This window comes from Pinus tabuliformis, chromosome 5_1, assembly GCF_031772625.1.
Source record: "Pinus tabuliformis cultivar Carrire ecotype Pingquan chromosome 5_1, CPIR1, whole genome shotgun sequence".
Lineage (NCBI taxonomy): Eukaryota > Viridiplantae > Streptophyta > Pinopsida > Pinales > Pinaceae > Pinus > Pinus tabuliformis.
The window spans coordinates 305,499,519-305,516,718 of NC_142305.1; the positions used below are offsets into that span (position 1 = coordinate 305,499,519).

Genomic DNA, 17,200 nt, shown 5'->3' on the forward strand with positions numbered 1-17,200 from the left:
GGCATTGGGTTTTCTGGGGACATTTGTTCAAAAATAACGGTGTCGTGTATTGTGTATTTCTTTCTTGCTTCGTTTCTTGTTTCCGCATCTAATTTAATTGGTGAAGACTGCAGTGTATTAGTTTCAGTATTTGCTATAGGATGCAGTGAATAATTTGTTCAGTAAATTAACAAATAGAAGATACTTAATCAGTTGCTACAGTAGAAATTTGGGTCTCCAAATTTTCACATGGTATCAGAGCGCATGTGAAGCAAGAGAGCAGAGCCAAAAGAGCCCAACGCTGAAGAGGAGGGAAGTCGAAGTGTTGTGTAGGCAGCAAATCGAATCCCCAAAGGGATTGCGCAATCCAAGCCAGGAGGGCAAATTTTTCTTGGGAAAACCTCTCTAAGTGAGTTAACAAAGAGAAAGGTTTCCAGTGTCAGAGGGATCACTGTAGAAGCATCCGTGCATAGCAATTTTCTGGTGAGACACAGTTTTCTGCAGCAGTTGTTGTGTCAAAAAAGCATCAGAAGGAAGGACACATTGTTGAGGGAAGTTCTTCTTCAGAGAATTCCTAGCCAAGGAATTCGATTTCTCTATTGCTAAGCAGCAACAATATAGGAGCAGAGCTACTAACTCCACCAAGGAGTGCGTATGCTAGCCTAGTGTTGTGCAGAGGAAAGAGGAGGTAGTTCGACATTTCGTTGGCAGAGATGACAGCTAATGAATTGCGAGATTAGGATGGGTTGGATGGTACATCCAACTATGTGATATGGAAGGCAAAGATCTCATGTCTTATGGATGAGCACAATTTCAAAACATATGTCGATAGTGTGGTAGATATACCAGCGGATCCAGATTCGCTCAAGAAGTACAAGGGTGAGATGGAAAAGGCCAACAGATTGATCCACGACAAAGTGAGAGATCACGTAGTGTGTCACATTGTCGGCAAGGTTACTTCCCGACAGATGTGGGAAGCATTGGCTACGCTATACGAAGGATCTTCCGAGCAACGAAAGATTTACTTGGAGCAGAAGATGAGATCCACACAAATGCAGAAGGGGGAATGCATTGATTCATTCCTGACAAGGCTTCAAGAAATCTGAGACTCGTTGGAAGTTGTGGGGTCAACACCTCAGCCTACCGAGATGGTGAGGCTGGCCCTGAATTTTTTTTCAGAAGAATGGCAAGTATTTGTCCAAAGCATCCTAGGCAAAGAGAGATTACCATATTGGGAAGGGATGTGGGTCGCTCTTCAGCAAGAAGAGATGAGGAGAGACTTAGTCAAGTGCAAACTTGATAGCAGCAGCAACAGTGTGATGAAGCCCAAGGAGGAGGAAGAGAATGCAGCCCTTGCATCTAAGGGGCAGCAGGAGCAGAGGAGGCAAAGAAGGACATATCAAAGATCAAGTGTTTCCAGTGTGGTGAATTTGGTCACTACACTACACAGTGTCCTCTCAAGAAGAAGGACAAAGACGAGAAGCATGATCCGAAGGATGAATCCGCAACGATCGAGGAGGAGTTTTCCATGATTGCCCAGATACCTCTAGGGGAGAGGTGGGGTGATCTAATCTGTAGTTCGAAAGAACTATAGATGGGCAAGATCCTTGATGAGTCCACCTCTTGGATCAATACCTTGCTACGGGAGCCCATATCAGAAGTAGCAGGATGAACTAGGATCAGTGGGTGTAGAGGAGTGCCAGAGTGATAGTTGCAGTGGCTAGGAGCACCAAAGACTAAGCAGCACAGAGCAGAATTAGCAGCAGTGCAATTGGCACAGTGCAGAGTTAGCAGCAACACAGACGCTTCAAATGGTCAGTGCAGAGACTAGCAGCAGTTAGAACTCCAACAACAGATGCATCATGTTGAACACCTGTTCAGTAATTTTGGATGATTTTTCACTGCTAATGCAGTAGCAGTATTAGTTGGAGAAGGTTGCAATGCAGATGCAGTGTTTGCAGTGGCAGTGCCAGCAACAGCATAGATGCAAAACTTATGAGGGTTGCATTACAAATACAGTGTTGGCAGTGACAGGGTCAGCAGCAGTACAAAATGCAGCATTTGCATAGTAGTTGGCGGGCAACGATGTCAAGCATCAGCAGTGTAGAGGGAGATGTTATATAGAAGGGTGATGCTTCAGCAAAGTTACATTACTAGAGCACATTGTTCGCTAAGAGAGAGTGTTGATTTCTGGTAGCACCAAATGTGCTCTAAATCTTAAGCCTCAAAATTTGCAGGGAAGGTAGGACACATGAAATTCTAGAATACCCAGAAATCGTTTTGGGAAATTCCACCCAGAGACGGTTTTATTAAAATAATTAATTATTTTTTATGGATGCCTACATATAAACTTAGGAAATTAAAATAATTAATGGGTATTAATCAAACTGAGGGTGAAACTTCTATAAAAAGACGGAGATCGAGTCCAACTGATCTGAGCGATTGATTACAATATAATCTGGGTCATTGATTACTCAACTGGAGGATTATAAGAAGAACTTTGATGGGCATTTGGAAAACACATCGGAGAGAGATTAAGAGATCGAATTTCTCAGAGAGTACAAGGCAGCAATTGCTAGAGAATCAATCAAGGTGATTTCCTGTAGTGAGGGGCAGGGATAGTAGATCGCAAGAAGCTTTCCAGATCTGGCAAGTGCAAGACAGAGAAGGCAAAGAGCAGTTCAGCGAGGCAGCGCAGTGCGATGCAGAGGCAGCACAGAGCTTCAGAGGGAGTTTGAATTCCAACTAAGAGAGACTAGATTCAGTGTAGGAAGCCGAGGTGTGAGAACGGAAGGCCTGGAGATCAAATTTCCAGTCAGCAAGAGGTCAGCAGAGGGATTGACGCAAATCCCAAGCCAGAGTGACACAGTTTTGCATAGGGTTGACACAGAAGCTGCGCAGAGGCAGCCTAGGGCCAGTCAACAAGCCCCTGATCAAAATCGAATCTCCCAGAACAGTGAGATATTTCTCTCACTAGCCTTTTTGCCAGTTTCTCTCTGTATCAGATAGCTAGTTAAGCATCCAACAAATTGTACTCATATTTACTGTTGCATAATAATTAAAACCCTCGACTCCTGCACATGTTTTCCCGCACTGGGTTTCTAGGGACATTTGTCCAAAAATGACGATGTCATGTGTGGTGTATTTCTTTCTTGCTCGGTTTCTTGTTTTCACATTTAATTTAATTGGTGAAGGCTACAGTGTATTAGTTTCGGTATTTGTTGTAGGATGCAATAAACAATTTGTTCAATAATTTAACAAATAGAAGGTACTTAATCAATTGCTGCAGTAGAAATTTGGGTCTCCAAATTTAAACAAGTTATTCAGTACATCTTGCTTCTGCTAAGTTACCAATGCTAGGCTTAAAGAAATCTAACACGATATCAAAGCTAGATCTATGAAAATCAATGTCGCAATTACTAGAAGCTAGGTTTATACGATTGTTGGGCCAAGTTTGACCATTATCATACATAGACGAAAATCTTTTGGACCGAAGAAATCAGCCAGCGCTAAGTTTGAAGGTTTATTTTGCAGCCACATAAGCACAAGAGGTTGATTTTCTTTTATATAAAAATAAAAATTAAAAAAAGAAAAGAAGTATTAAAAAAAAAATGAGTCAACGAATGACTACATATAAGAGGAAATCAGGTTACGGTCAAAGGGCAAAATTAGTGAGCAAGTAGATGACAAGAACATGGCTCTGATTACAAAAGGCAAAGGAAGAGCTCCAGCAGGAGTGAAGAGGCAGCCTCAAAGCCGAAGGACTTGACTAAGGTCAAGTGTTTCTCCTATCATAAGACGAGACATTATACTTCATAGTGTCCAAAGAAGAGGAAAGGAAGCAAGAGCACATAGCTAGTTGTAGCTACATTAGCAGAGGCTTAAGAGGAGATTTCCAAGAAGTTCAAGACAAAATTCGCATTTGTTTCTTACCTTACCTCAAAGCACAAAAACCTGCGAGTGTGTGGTTGTTAGATAGCAGAGCCACAAGACATATGACAAGAGCATTAGAGCAATTCACCACACTAACTGAGCGGGACTCAGAATTGGATGTGAAGTTACGTGTTGATATGAAGCATGCAATTAAAGGGGTTGGAATAGTGTTATTCCAACTTGATTAAGGTACTAGGATGGAAGTGAATAATGTGTTATGGGTGTCGAAACGCAGGTGGAGTTTGCTCTCAGTCTCAATGATTGATAAGAAGGGGTTTCATGTAGCATTCCAAGATGGATGGGCATTGATTAGACCTAAGAGATCTAGAGTGGCCACACCATTGGAATTAGAGAGAGCAACCTATATAGGCTAACGGCACAACCTATTCAAGCAATGACGAGAAGCAGAGTAGTGATAGAAAACATGGAGCAAGTAGCTTTGAAGGTTGAGTAGCTTAGAGGGAGTCAACCTTTAGATTTAAGAGTCGAGGAGCAATTAATAGATTCCTCCTAATCTATCAAGAAGGTGTCTTGGTACGAGATGTTCAGGAGTAGGAGGATTCTAGGAACAAGTTCACAAGAAGGGAGTCTTCGAGGATGATGGTAAGGAAATCTTCCAAATCAAAGCGAGCAACCATGGCAGCAGATGTAGGTCCAGGGTCAGAACCAATTCTACGTGGTAGAGGTTCCTCCCTCGCTAAGAGGGAGTGACGATATTTATAGCTTGGACAGGGACTTTTGCATAGGCCTATGTGTCTAGACAGGCATAAGTCACCCACAGTCTCCTTAGGTACTTGCCCTAGTGTACTATGTGAGCAAGATTGCTAATGTAACTTAGCTTAAGTCCATCTTAGGAAAACACATATTATTATGTTAACTTATTGAGCTAAATAAACTTAGGAAAAGTAAAGTAAATTACTTAAGTTAATATGTTTTAATCTCAACTATTGATCTCAAGTGAAGCAAGAATTAATCTCGACCATCAATCACTTTGGAGATTAGGGTTAGGAATTTAGCTCAATGTGAAGTTATAAAATCAAGGCTAAGGAGATGGGAAATACACACTACAACAACACAAGATTGAGAGAGGCATCTTAGTGAACAATGTGTTAGGTCCGAGAGAGTGCAGACAGGTTGGAGATCTAGATCTGCAAATAAGATCGAACACCGATCTAGGGCATTCTGTTGGATCAAAGCCAAGTTTATTTATATTTTGTATTTTCTCAGTTGAGCAATTATCCAAGGACAAGAGCCCAAGTAAGTTTGGATTATTAATGAAAAAATTGTTGGACAAAATTTGTGTCGTTTTATGAGATTGGTTATTTTATTTTTGTGTCAGTTGAATGTTAGGAACCTAGTAGATGTGCAAGTTATTTAGTAGATCTTGCTTCTGCTAGGTTAGTAATTCACTAGTGCTACATTTAACAAAATCTAACAGTAGGTCTAGACAATGAGCCACAAAGATATATAACCTTCAGTAAGGTAGGATTGCCATGTATTCCATCAATGAAGATAAGATCGAACACGTGCTAGTGAGTTAGATTAATAACAAAAAAAAATATTGAACAAAAAGAATGGGGTTTGGAAATGATGTTGATGGTATTGCTAAAAGTTTGAATCAAATATAGTAGTAATGTAAAATAGAAGAGTGAATCAAAGATAGTACATCCAATGACATCTGACCACAACTAATCAACAATGTACTATTTAGTATTATCATTTGGTTGGCTGTTTTTCAAGGACATTTTCCATTAGTTATAAACACATTTGGACACACCAAGCTTGGGTATTTTAAGCACATTTTGCAATGGTTATTAAAGACACTTGGATGCTCCAAACGTAGGTATCTTTAACATATGATGATGATGTTTATTCTGAGAATATTAGTTTTTGAAAAGAGTGAATTGTTTTACCTCTAGATATCACAGAGATGTACCACAAGAAAAATTAAAAGATGTGTACACATTTTGATACTAATTATGCAAAGAAAATTTTGAACAAAACTAGCTAGAAAATAGCATGTATCATCTACTGCCAGGACCATTATCTGCCAAGCAAGAAGGATAACCAGGAGACTAACAATAAATGACAGGATGAGTGTATGCTTACATGTTGATCATATCAGATCTGTATAAATCTATGCATGGCACATGCTACCTATATACTGCCTAGCAGTAAAATGTGTTGATGATATTATCTGATTCTAGTAGTAATGTAAAATACAAGATTGTTTGGTCAGGGGAAGAGCTGCAAACAGTTACCACAGAGTGGTAGTTACAAATCATTGTACTCTGGAGTCTGAAAAATCTGTGACACTTGGTGATCATCTTCCTACATGCTTCTTGGATTGCTTTAAATTTTCATGGAAAAATTGCCTAGACATGTGGCATTAGATCAAATCAACAATCTCATGCATTCTAAACAGATGTGATTGAAGATACAAACAAGTTGTATAAAATGTCAAATCAATGAACATAACTCCCAAGGCCATTTAGACTTGTGCCTATATGAATATGTCTCACAGCAAACAAATAGAATACAACACTAAAATAGGCACCAATAACAAAATGCAATTGTTCTATTAGTTTTGATACAGTAGGTTTTGCCACACAGTGATTACTGGTTCAAATGCAAGAGAGTAATGGCACGACCCCAACCTGTTAGAAGGATATTACCATATGGTAAACCAATAACAAATGATTTAGTTACCTGTTTTATCACAAGAAAGGTAGCTAAAATGATTGAGATTTTCAAAATTCTTCTGACCAGTTAAAATTTTGAAATTCATCAGTGTTTTTTGTTGACATCTAATCCTAAATTATCGTAATTCCACTTTCAGTTTGTATATTCTAAACATCTTTCTCCCATGTATCCAAGCAGAAGTTTTACTCCAAGCAGCCTATTCTGAGCATCCAACTATTCTGAGCATCCAATTCTGAGCATCACAACAGTATTATATTGTCGCAAAGGATATTGCATCTATAAATTCTCATTAGCACACTCGTTGACTTCCCATATAATATTGTCAACTGAACATCTCCCACAACTTTATACTCCTTTTCCCTTTACAAGTTCCTATATGAGACCTAAGTAGCAGGATTACTGTTATCCAGGAAAGCATCACATCATTAAATCATCTTCATATCTGTGTCACTGCAGATCTTAAAAGCCAAAGAACAGCAAAACATTCAAGAGCATCCATCTCATCGGTATAACAAAATCAGATTGAGTTTCATAGATTATCAACCTTGTGCACCTGTTCACAAAACCAACAAACTCACCCTGAACTTTGGGCATGCAGAAGGCGAGCTTGCTCCTCTCTACTGCTTTCATCAATAGACCACCAGCCCAAAAGTCTGCAGCCATAACAGAAACATTAAGCTTTGAAACCAATATTGATTAAACTGCAGCTTCAATTAACATCATCATATCAAGCACGTGTCTGGGACCAACGGAATCGAATGGAAACAAGATCCTCCAATATTTCTTTTAAAGTGCAATGCAGTATCAGCCAGTTTTTACCTGGACCCACGATGTAAAAAGCCAAAGCAAACACGGCCCTTTGCAAACACCCTGAAGAACCATCCTTCACTATTCCCACTGCGTAGCAAAAGAATAATTTTTTCTACAAGGTGTAAAAGGGCTAATAGCACTGCAACACCTTGAACAAGAAAAAGTGGAGCAAAAATTACTGGCACCGGAATATGTCGAGCAAGCTTTGGGGTCCCCTGAGAATTAGAAAATAAAAGCCATGAAAACCTTAAAGGAAGACTGACTTGTAAATTTTTTTGTTATTTACATCATAAAAATAAGTATTGTAAGCCAAGACGATCCCCTAAACCTACAATGACTCTAGCAGACAACCATATCATTTCATTCAATCCCCCAGAACTATTCCTTACTTATCATTTAGAACAGATAACTGAAGACCAATTCACACCTCTAACCGCATGCACAGAAGTATCTGGAATAAAACCACAGGAACCTTCATAACATGTCCTCCAATATCTTGCAACCCACACATGCCCTCCTGATACTGGTCTTCTTGAAATGAATACTGTCTGTTTATCGAGGATGTGCTTGCTCCTAGGAATTGATGTTCTTGATGAATAGAAGGATTGGACCATTTTGTACACACAAGAAATGCAAAGCATTCTGCAATTCTATGATACAGAAACAAACAAACAACATAAATGCTCACACTTAGGAAACTAGTTGAAATGTCATGATTTCCATCTTAGCAAAGGAAAAGATACCTCAAGAAAGCTTACCCATAGTTTATAAATAAATCCCACCAACCCAATGCACTTACATCACCTGCAATGAATTATAAATAAAATAAGTATACACTAGTGACTATACACAGCACCACATTAAGCATGTCCCTACTTTCTTTTCACACAAGAGGGACTTTAATTCTTCCAAAACAATTACAATAAAAAAAATATCCGGGTTCCTTACCAGATATGTATCAAAATATTATCTAGAGAATGAAGGAACCCTGACATTGTTAAACCAAATTTAATCGACACTGTTCAACACCACAATGATAAAAGACAAGTACTGGTATAAATGTGTGCTCAGAGAGTTTGTATTATCCCTCTGTTCCTCTTAATCTCTTACCTTAGATGCAAAGTCTTCACCAGGCGAAATGCCAAGTGGGACTTGGAAGAGATACCACTATCACCTTAGCAACCTCTTCTCTCACTTTAGGATAACCTACTACTAACATAAGCAGAGCTTTCCTATGTCTGTTAGACAACCGATATATGGCAACAAAGCACTAGATTATGTACAAATCAATAATTTGTTCTTGTGTTTGTCTCTCAATGATAAGTGTGGATCTATATAACACTCTTGTAAGTCTGATTTCAGATGTCGTGAATAATAAGGTTCATGAACTCGTGGGCAGAAAATTGTCAAGAACAAGAGGTATATTTTCTGGATCTGATTCACTGTGTAGTAAAATGGTTTATAAACATGTATAAATATGCTCATACAACTGATTTCTGAGATCTAAAAGCGCAGCTTTATATGTCTTGCCTCAGATATGATGTTGGATGCAACAAACAGTGTATTCCCATATTTAAATATAGATCTAAAAGTGGACTATAATTTTCAGATCTAACTTCCAGCACAAAACGTTGGATTTGATAAGCAGATTTATACCACAAAAATTAAGACTAGTTTAAACATCCAAACAAAGAAATCACTAGACCCTCTAGGGCAGATCTGAATATGATAAATTGCTGTAATTTTCAAACCCGCAGAGCAGAAGTAAAATGGCTTCCTAATAGATTTTTATGTTGGCTGCAAGGCGGAACCACTGTCTAACAATGCAAAGGGGCATATGGGTCAAAAAGGTTTCATGGGAGGACTTATTTAATGGGGAAACGATGGTGATACAACTACAACTTGCATACTTATCAAACATTTTCCTTGCTGTCATATACTCCAGAACTTCATCAAATGGGAGATCACTACTGAAGACAATCTCAAAGATTATGGGATTTGTATTTATCAAGGACAACTTACTCATGCATAAGATCAAATGTATAGAGACATACATTCATGTGAAATATCTTAAGGAAAATATAATAAATGAGGAACTATGTTTCCTGATTTAGCATCCCATAATCACCATCAAATCAAACTTCTTTATAGCATGAATGTATCCAAGAAATCTTCATCCAAGGGAGTGCTTCAAACAACCAACCAATAGCACCAAGAAAGAAACAATAATACCAGGAGTTCACTACTCATTTCTTCAACCACCATTACAAGTGGACGAGCCCCTATTTTATGGTCTACCAGCTCAAAACCTCCAATAATAAAATAATAATATATGAGCAAAAACCCTGGATCTAAACTAGGAATGCATAAACAAAGAATATTCCTCAACTCATGTGAGCAGATATGGTCAATGATCAATAAATTACCAATGGCATTGCCACATGGACACATTTCAATGCATATGAGCTCAAGCAAGTGGTGTGCCCTCTCAAGCATGGTAAGAAAGTGGACTAAGGCTCCAACTACCTCTTAAACTCAAACAAGTGGACTATGTCAACAAGTCAAAGAACTAATATAATGCTCCATTATATGATGCTGCCTCCTACAACGCTCCAAAAGAAATAAATAAAATAACCCAAAAAGATTGTGTCCTCTTGATTACAGCCACGAGTGAAAGCAACAAGAAATTCAGGAGAGCACTCCTCAATCCAAGTGTATATAAACTCATCCATAATGGCATGTAGGATCTCCAATGTGATGACAATAAAATCCATCAATAAAAATATATAATAGTCCTAGTGCCAAGTCAAACTAGGCTCAACAAACTCCCAAAGGTTAACAATCAAATGTTTTGAAATAAAACTTATAGTTAATCCCAAAATATTGACCCCTAAAAATATGTGACCTTTGGCCAGCTTAATCCGAGCTATTTGTCCATGAGGCAATTATCCAAAACCAAGAGACTTTGTGATGCCTCTTAAGTGCAAATTTCATTGCACTCATTACCTCTTTTCTTTTCAACCTATCTCAATGGGCAGAGGCACCAAGTGCTAGCCAAACTATTAAAATCTGAAAGTTCTATGAAGAAACTTAAAAATTCTTTGCAGAAACTTGAAAGTTCTACGCAAAAAAAGTGAATGTACTTTGCAGAAAGTTGAATGTACTTTGCAGAAAATTGAATGTTCTATGCTGAGACTTGAAAGTACTTTGCAGAAAACTAAATGTTCTATGCTATTACAATTACTTAAAATACAGATTTCTTCTTCAAAACTTTTCAGACAAGAAATTGCACATAGAACACAAACTTGAGGATCATATAAAGACAACCAAGCACAAATATGAGACACTGAGATTTAGGTCCAATGACCAAGGCAAAACCACTCAAGGGGGAAAACCCAAATGATTCTTCTTCTATTAGATTTCTTCAATTGTTCAATAGAGTACAAAGAGAGAGAGAAAATGAGAATGAATAAAGTCACCAATGTCTGATCAACTTGCAGTTGAAGCGCTCTTGTTCTTTGCTTGAAGATCTCCTCCTTCTCTTGATTAGATATTGTCCTTCACACTTTCTCCAGCTCTTCCCTTGCTCTTGCTCTTCACTTGTGAAAATTTCCAAATAGAAATCCATGTGTAGTGATCAATATTATTTCTTCTACTTATTGACTCAGAAATAAGTTATTCACAGTGTTTCTACTGCAAATATCGAAATAAATTCTACTGCGGCCTTCCCAATTAAAATACTATGGAAAGTAAATGCAAAGAAGAATACTAGCACAAGTATAACCATGATGACACAATTATTTTTGAACAATTGTCCCTGGAAAAACCCAATGTGGGAAAATCGGTGCAATAGATGAGGGTTTCTTTATTATTCTTCAACAAAAATCTTATGTACAATATACAACCAACAAAATAGAAGAGGATTCTCTATGAGAAATTTTACAAACACTTCTAAGCGAGTTTTTGATCTAGGATATGATCTGTTGCCCCCTCTGGGTCTCATTGCGTCAACTCTTGCGTCAGGATTACGCAGTCCCAGCGTCACACTGCCTCTGCGTTGTCTCTCCTCTGCATCATAGCCTCTGCGTTGTGCTCCCTCTGCTCTACGTCTTCTACTCCTGCACTCCCAATTGATGTTGATACCCTCTCTCTCCTTCTCACCTGCAACTCTTCCTCTGATTCGATTTTCTCTTGTCGAACTTTGACCAATGAGAAAACCGATCTTACTTGGGTAACTAACTATCTGCCTCTGGTGGTTTTCCAAGTGCCCATTGATGTCCTTATAATCCTCCAGTTGAGAACCAACGGCCCAGATTAGATTCTAATCAATGGCTCAGATTATTTGGACTCGGTCTTCATCTTCTTCTAGAAGTTACACCCACAGTTTAGATTAATACCCATTAATTATTTTAGTTTCCTAAGTTTAGACTTAGGAACCTATTAAAAATAATTAATTATTTTAATAAAATTGTCTCCGAGTGGAATTTCCGAAAACGATTTATGGGTATTGTGAAATACATGTGTCTAAGCCTCCCTGCCAAATTTGAGACTTAGAGCACATCCAATGGGTATTGTGAAATACATGTGTCTAAGCCTCCCTGCAAAATTTGAGACTTAGAGCACATCCAATGCTACAAGAAATCAACACTCCCTCTTAGAAAGGAATGTGCTCTAGCAATGCAACCTTTAGAAGCATCACCATGTTCTATAACATCTCCCTCTGCGTTGTTGATGTCTGACATCACTGCCCACCAACTATTGCACAAATGTTGCATCTGTCCTATTACTGACCCTGCCACTGCCAACACTTCAACTCCCTCTCATTCCTTGTCACTGTAACTAAGAAATGACCTGTTTCTGCTATTGAAACAGATTTTATACCATACCCATTTGCTCGTTGAACTGAATGAACTTTGTTTTTCCTAGAGCCTTTGTGAGTACGTCTGCCACCTGATCTCCTGTGGAAACATATTGCAATTGTACTGCCCCACACTGAACACAGTCTCTGATAAAGTGATATTTGATATCAATGTGTTTCGACCAATCATGAAATACTAGATTCTCAGAGAGTTTGATACAACTCTGGTTATTGCTGTAAAACCTGGTCGCTTCCATTCTTTTTTCTGAACAAACTCACAAGCAATTTTCTAAGCCATATAGCTTCGCACATAGTTGTGTTGGCTGCCACATATTCAACTTCTGTTGAGCTCAGAGCTACTAACTTCTGCTTCCTGCTGCATCAAGAGATCATTCTTGATCCAACACTGATGCAGTACCCAGAGGTACTTTTCCAGTCTACTGAACTACCAGCCCAATCTGCATCTGTGAATCCATTCAATCTGACATCATCTCCTCAAGAGTATTTCAACCCATATCCGATTGTTCCACGCACATACCTAAGAATGTGCCTAGCTGCTGCCGAATGCACCCTTTTTGGTTCCACCATGAACTGACTAAGGGTGTTGACAGCGAAGCAAATGTCTAGCCTAGTGTTGACCAGATACATGAGCGACCCAATGAGTTGTCTATACAAGGTGGCATTCACCTCCTTCTCTACTGATGCATCATGGGAGTAGCCATGGGTCGACAATCTTGCATTCAGAATCTCTGTAGCATATCTTCCTTGCCCAAGGAAGATCTCCCCATTCCTCTGCCAAACTCCCAACCCTATAAAATAATGCATCAACCCCATATCCTTCATGTGGAATTCTGCTTCAAGATTCTTCTTGCAATCCTGTATGAGCCTAGATGACCTAGTTAAAAACAATTCATCCACATATAATACCAGAATAAGTGGGGCTCATTCTCTATCATTAAATAGTAGAGATTGGGATCAACACCACTCTTGACTAATCCTAACCACTACAAGTCACTATCAATCCGACCATACCATGCTCTAGGTGCCTGCTTGAGCCCATACAGGGCTTTCTTTAATCTGCATACATGAGATCTATTTTCATGAGTTTCGAAGCCTTCGAGCTGTTCTATATACACCTCTTATTCTATCACCTCGTTCAAGAATGTTGTCTTGACATCCATCTCGTGAATCTCCCATCCCACTTGAGCTGCTAGGGATATAACAGATCTGATAGAGGTATATTGAGCTACTGGGGAGAAGGTTTTTTCATAGTTTATTCCTTCTTTCGGTGTGTACCCCTTTGCCACGAACCGATCTATCCTCTGGTCTAGGTACTACTTCCCAAACATCATTCGTCATGATAGATCTATACTCTTCTACCATGGCATCCACCCAAACTTGGTGTTGAACGACTTCCTGAAAGCTAGAGGGTTCTTCAACTTATGCTACCAAGTCCTGGTATCTGTCAAGCTGTATACGCTGCCTCTTCTCGGTTCTAGGAGCTCCAACAAACTCCTATGCATCCCTCAGCGTCTGTTGTACTTCCTTGCTGGTTCTACCACTGGTGGTGGGAGGTTCAATCAACTCCTCCTCCCGATCCTATCGCTACATCTGCTAAGAACTATCTGGATTTCCTTCTTCTAAGGAAATACTAGTACTAGTCATTGTACTCGATCTAGGTGTTTGTCCTCATGCCTGTCCTTCACGTTGCCCCTGCTACTGCTGGACTAATGGAACATGCATTGACTGACCTTCTGCTGGCATCTCTCGAGATTTCCTGAAAGCTCTATCCTCCGTGAACTTGGCATTTCGTCTCACTACAATCTTCCTGATGCTAGGAATGTAGATTCTGTATGCCTTTGAGGTCTCGCTATATCCTACGAGGTACCCCTTTTCTGCAATCTGATCCAATCTTCTGCGCTTTTCATCTGGAATGTGACAATATGCCACGCTTCCAAATATCCTGAGATGACTTACTTTCGGCGTCTTCCCTACGAAGACACCATCGGTCGTTCTCTTCCCCAACGCTCTGTGAGGAGTTCTATTCTGGATATACACCACTGTATTACAAGCCTTTGCCCATAAGAATCTATTGTTGGGGCTTTTGTTGCCCCAACAATAGTTCTATTTTTCAACTCTGCTACTCTATTATGCTCCGGATTATATGGAGTTGTCCATTCTCTTTTAATGCCCTCTTTTGCACAGACATCTATGAAGTCTTTGTCTGTATATTCTCCACCATTATCTTAATGCAATACCTTTATCTTTTTCCCTGTCATGTTTTCAACGAGAGCCTTAAACTCTCTCAATCAATCAAAGACCTCATCCTTGGTCTTTAAGAAATAGATCCAGGTTCTTCTAGAGTGATCATCAATAAAGGTGACGAAGTATTCGCCATCACTAAGAGCTCTTATGGACATTGGGCCACAGATATCTAAGTGTATCAATCCCAATACACATTCTGCGCTATTGTTACTTCTAGAAAAAGTTGTTTTTAGCATACTTCCTTTGTACGCATCCTTTACATAAATCATCATGCTCAGTACTAAGAATTGGAACTCCAGTAACAGTCTCTCTGAGCATCCTCAGTGCTCCATGGTGTAGGTGTCCCATTCGCTTGTGCCATAATTCATTCAGTTCCTTTTCACCATTATGATTGTTGCTTATCAATGCCATTGGAGACTCGAGCTGCAACCTATACAGTTTGTTGCTTCGAGCTCCAATTTGTCTCTTCTTCTTCCAGCGTGGATGTTTGACGTATACTTTCTTTCCAATGAAGTATACATCGTATCCCTTGTCCTGTAACTGGGACACTAAAAACAGATTCATTCCCAACCCAGGCACATGCAGAACATTGGTGGTTCGAATGATGGTTCCTGCTTCTGTCTGAAATGTTATGGCGCCTCTCCCTACTGGAGTACACTTCGATTTGTTTCCCATAGTAATCTGGAAGTCCAATTGTTCTTCTTGATAGCACGAAAAATATTCTCGTACCCCAGTCATATAAAATCAGATTCATTCCCAACCCAGGCACATGCAGAACACTGGTGGCTCGAATGATGGTTCCTGCTTCTGTCTGAAATGTTATGGCGCCTCTACCTACTGGAGTACACTTCGGTCTGTTTCCCATAGTAATCTGGAAGTCCATTTGTTCTTCTTGATAGCTCGAAAAATGTTCTCATACCCCAGTCATATGGGTTGAAGCCCCACTATCAATGTACCAAACATCTATCGACGCTGAACTTGCTAAGCATGCAAATTCTTCTTCTAATCTGGAAGATAATTCAGAGACATCTTGAGTATACATCTTTGTGTTATTTTTCTAACGATCTCTAACGCTATCTTGCCCCAGCAACTGCTATAAGAAAAAATGCGTCTTCTCCTAAAGACTGCTTTGCACTGAAGCTTCTGCGCTGCTACCTTTGTCACCGGCAAACTTCAATCTGGAAATATTTCTCTGTCAACTCTCTCAGAGAGAGATTTTCTCATGAGAATTTTTCCCTCCTAGGCTGGACTGCGCAATTCTTCTGGGGATTTGATTTTCTGACCATGCAATAATTTCGAACTCCCTCCTTCTCTTCAACGCTGGCTCTTCTGGTCTACACCCATGTTGAAATTTCTAAATAAAAATCCAACTGCAATGATTAGTATTATTCCTTCTACTTATAAACTCAAAAATAAGTTATTCACAGTGTTTCTACAACAAATATCGAAATAAATTCTACTGTAACCTTCACAATTAAAACACTGCGGAAAGTGAATGCAAAGAAAAATACTAGCACAAGTATAACCACGATGACACAGTTATTTTTAGACAATTGTCCCCAAAAAAACCCAATGTGGGAAAATTGGTGCAGCGTATGAGGGTTTCTTTATTATTCTTCAGCAAAAATCTCATGTACAAGATACAACCAGCAGAATAGAAGAGGATTCTCTGTGAGAAATTTTATAGTCACTTCTAAGCGAGTTTGTGATCCAGGAGAGGACATGTTGCCCCCTCTGCGTCTCACCACGTCAACTCCTGTGTGAGGACTACGCAGTCCCAGCGTCACACTGTCTCTCCTCTACGTCACAGGGTCTACGTTGTCATCCCTTTGCTATGTGTCTTCTGCTCCTGCACTCTCGACTGACGCTGATACCCTCTCTCTCCTTCTCACCTACAACTCTCCTCTGATTCAATTTTCTCTTGCCAAACTTCGACCAATGAGAAAATCGATCTTCCTCGAGTAACTAAGTATCTGCCTCTGGTGGTTTTCCAAATGCCCATTGATGTCCTTCTTATAATCCTCCAGTTGAAAACCAACGGGCCAAATTAGATTCTAATCAATGGCTTAAATTATTTGGACTCGATCTTCATCTTTTTATAGAAGTTACACCCATAGTTTAGATTAATACCCATAATTTTAATTTCCTAAGTTTAGACTGAGGGACCAATTAAAAATAATTAATTATTTTAATAAAACTGTCTCCAGGTGGAATTTCACAAAACGATTTTTGGGTATTGGGAATACATGTGTCTAAGCCTCCCTGCAAAATTTGAGACTTAGAGCACACTTGATGCTACCAGAAATCAACAGCTCTCACACTTCTCTTGCACACACTGAATGCTTGCTCTCCTCCTTCACAATGAACATGCTACTCTCAACTCTCACTTGCTCCTTGCTTAAATAGATGAGAAAAGAGAGGAGTTACAAAATGAATTCATGCCTTGAGCCAACAATAGGAGAATCGAATTCCATAAGGGAGGTGTTACTCGAGGAGAAGTGTAACTCATCCCAAGAATAGAGAGAGAGGTACACTTGTCTTGAAGAGTTATAATTCGAATTAGGGAGAGAGAGAGAGTTACACTTAAACATGAGAGAAGATTTAGTGAGAGTTACAACTCGAATTGAATGAGAGATTTACAAGTGCATTTAA

The 17,200-nt window shown here is 39.3% G+C and overlaps 1 protein-coding gene across 1 annotated transcript in view; it reads right to left on the reverse strand.

Moving 5' to 3' along the window:
• Positions 1-17,200, reverse strand: part of LOC149164584 (uncharacterized) — a 155,094-nt gene that overhangs the window by 69,416 nt on the left and 68,478 nt on the right. The window contains exons 3-6 of the mRNA XM_089432110.1: positions 8,184-8,229; positions 7,853-8,075; positions 7,435-7,640; positions 7,194-7,268 (exon numbers count right to left, since the gene is read on the reverse strand). Of these exons, the coding sequence (XP_089288236.1) occupies positions 7,194-7,268; positions 7,435-7,640; positions 7,853-8,075; positions 8,184-8,229 (550 nt within the window). The remainder of the gene's footprint in view (positions 1-7,193; positions 7,269-7,434; positions 7,641-7,852; positions 8,076-8,183; positions 8,230-17,200) is intronic.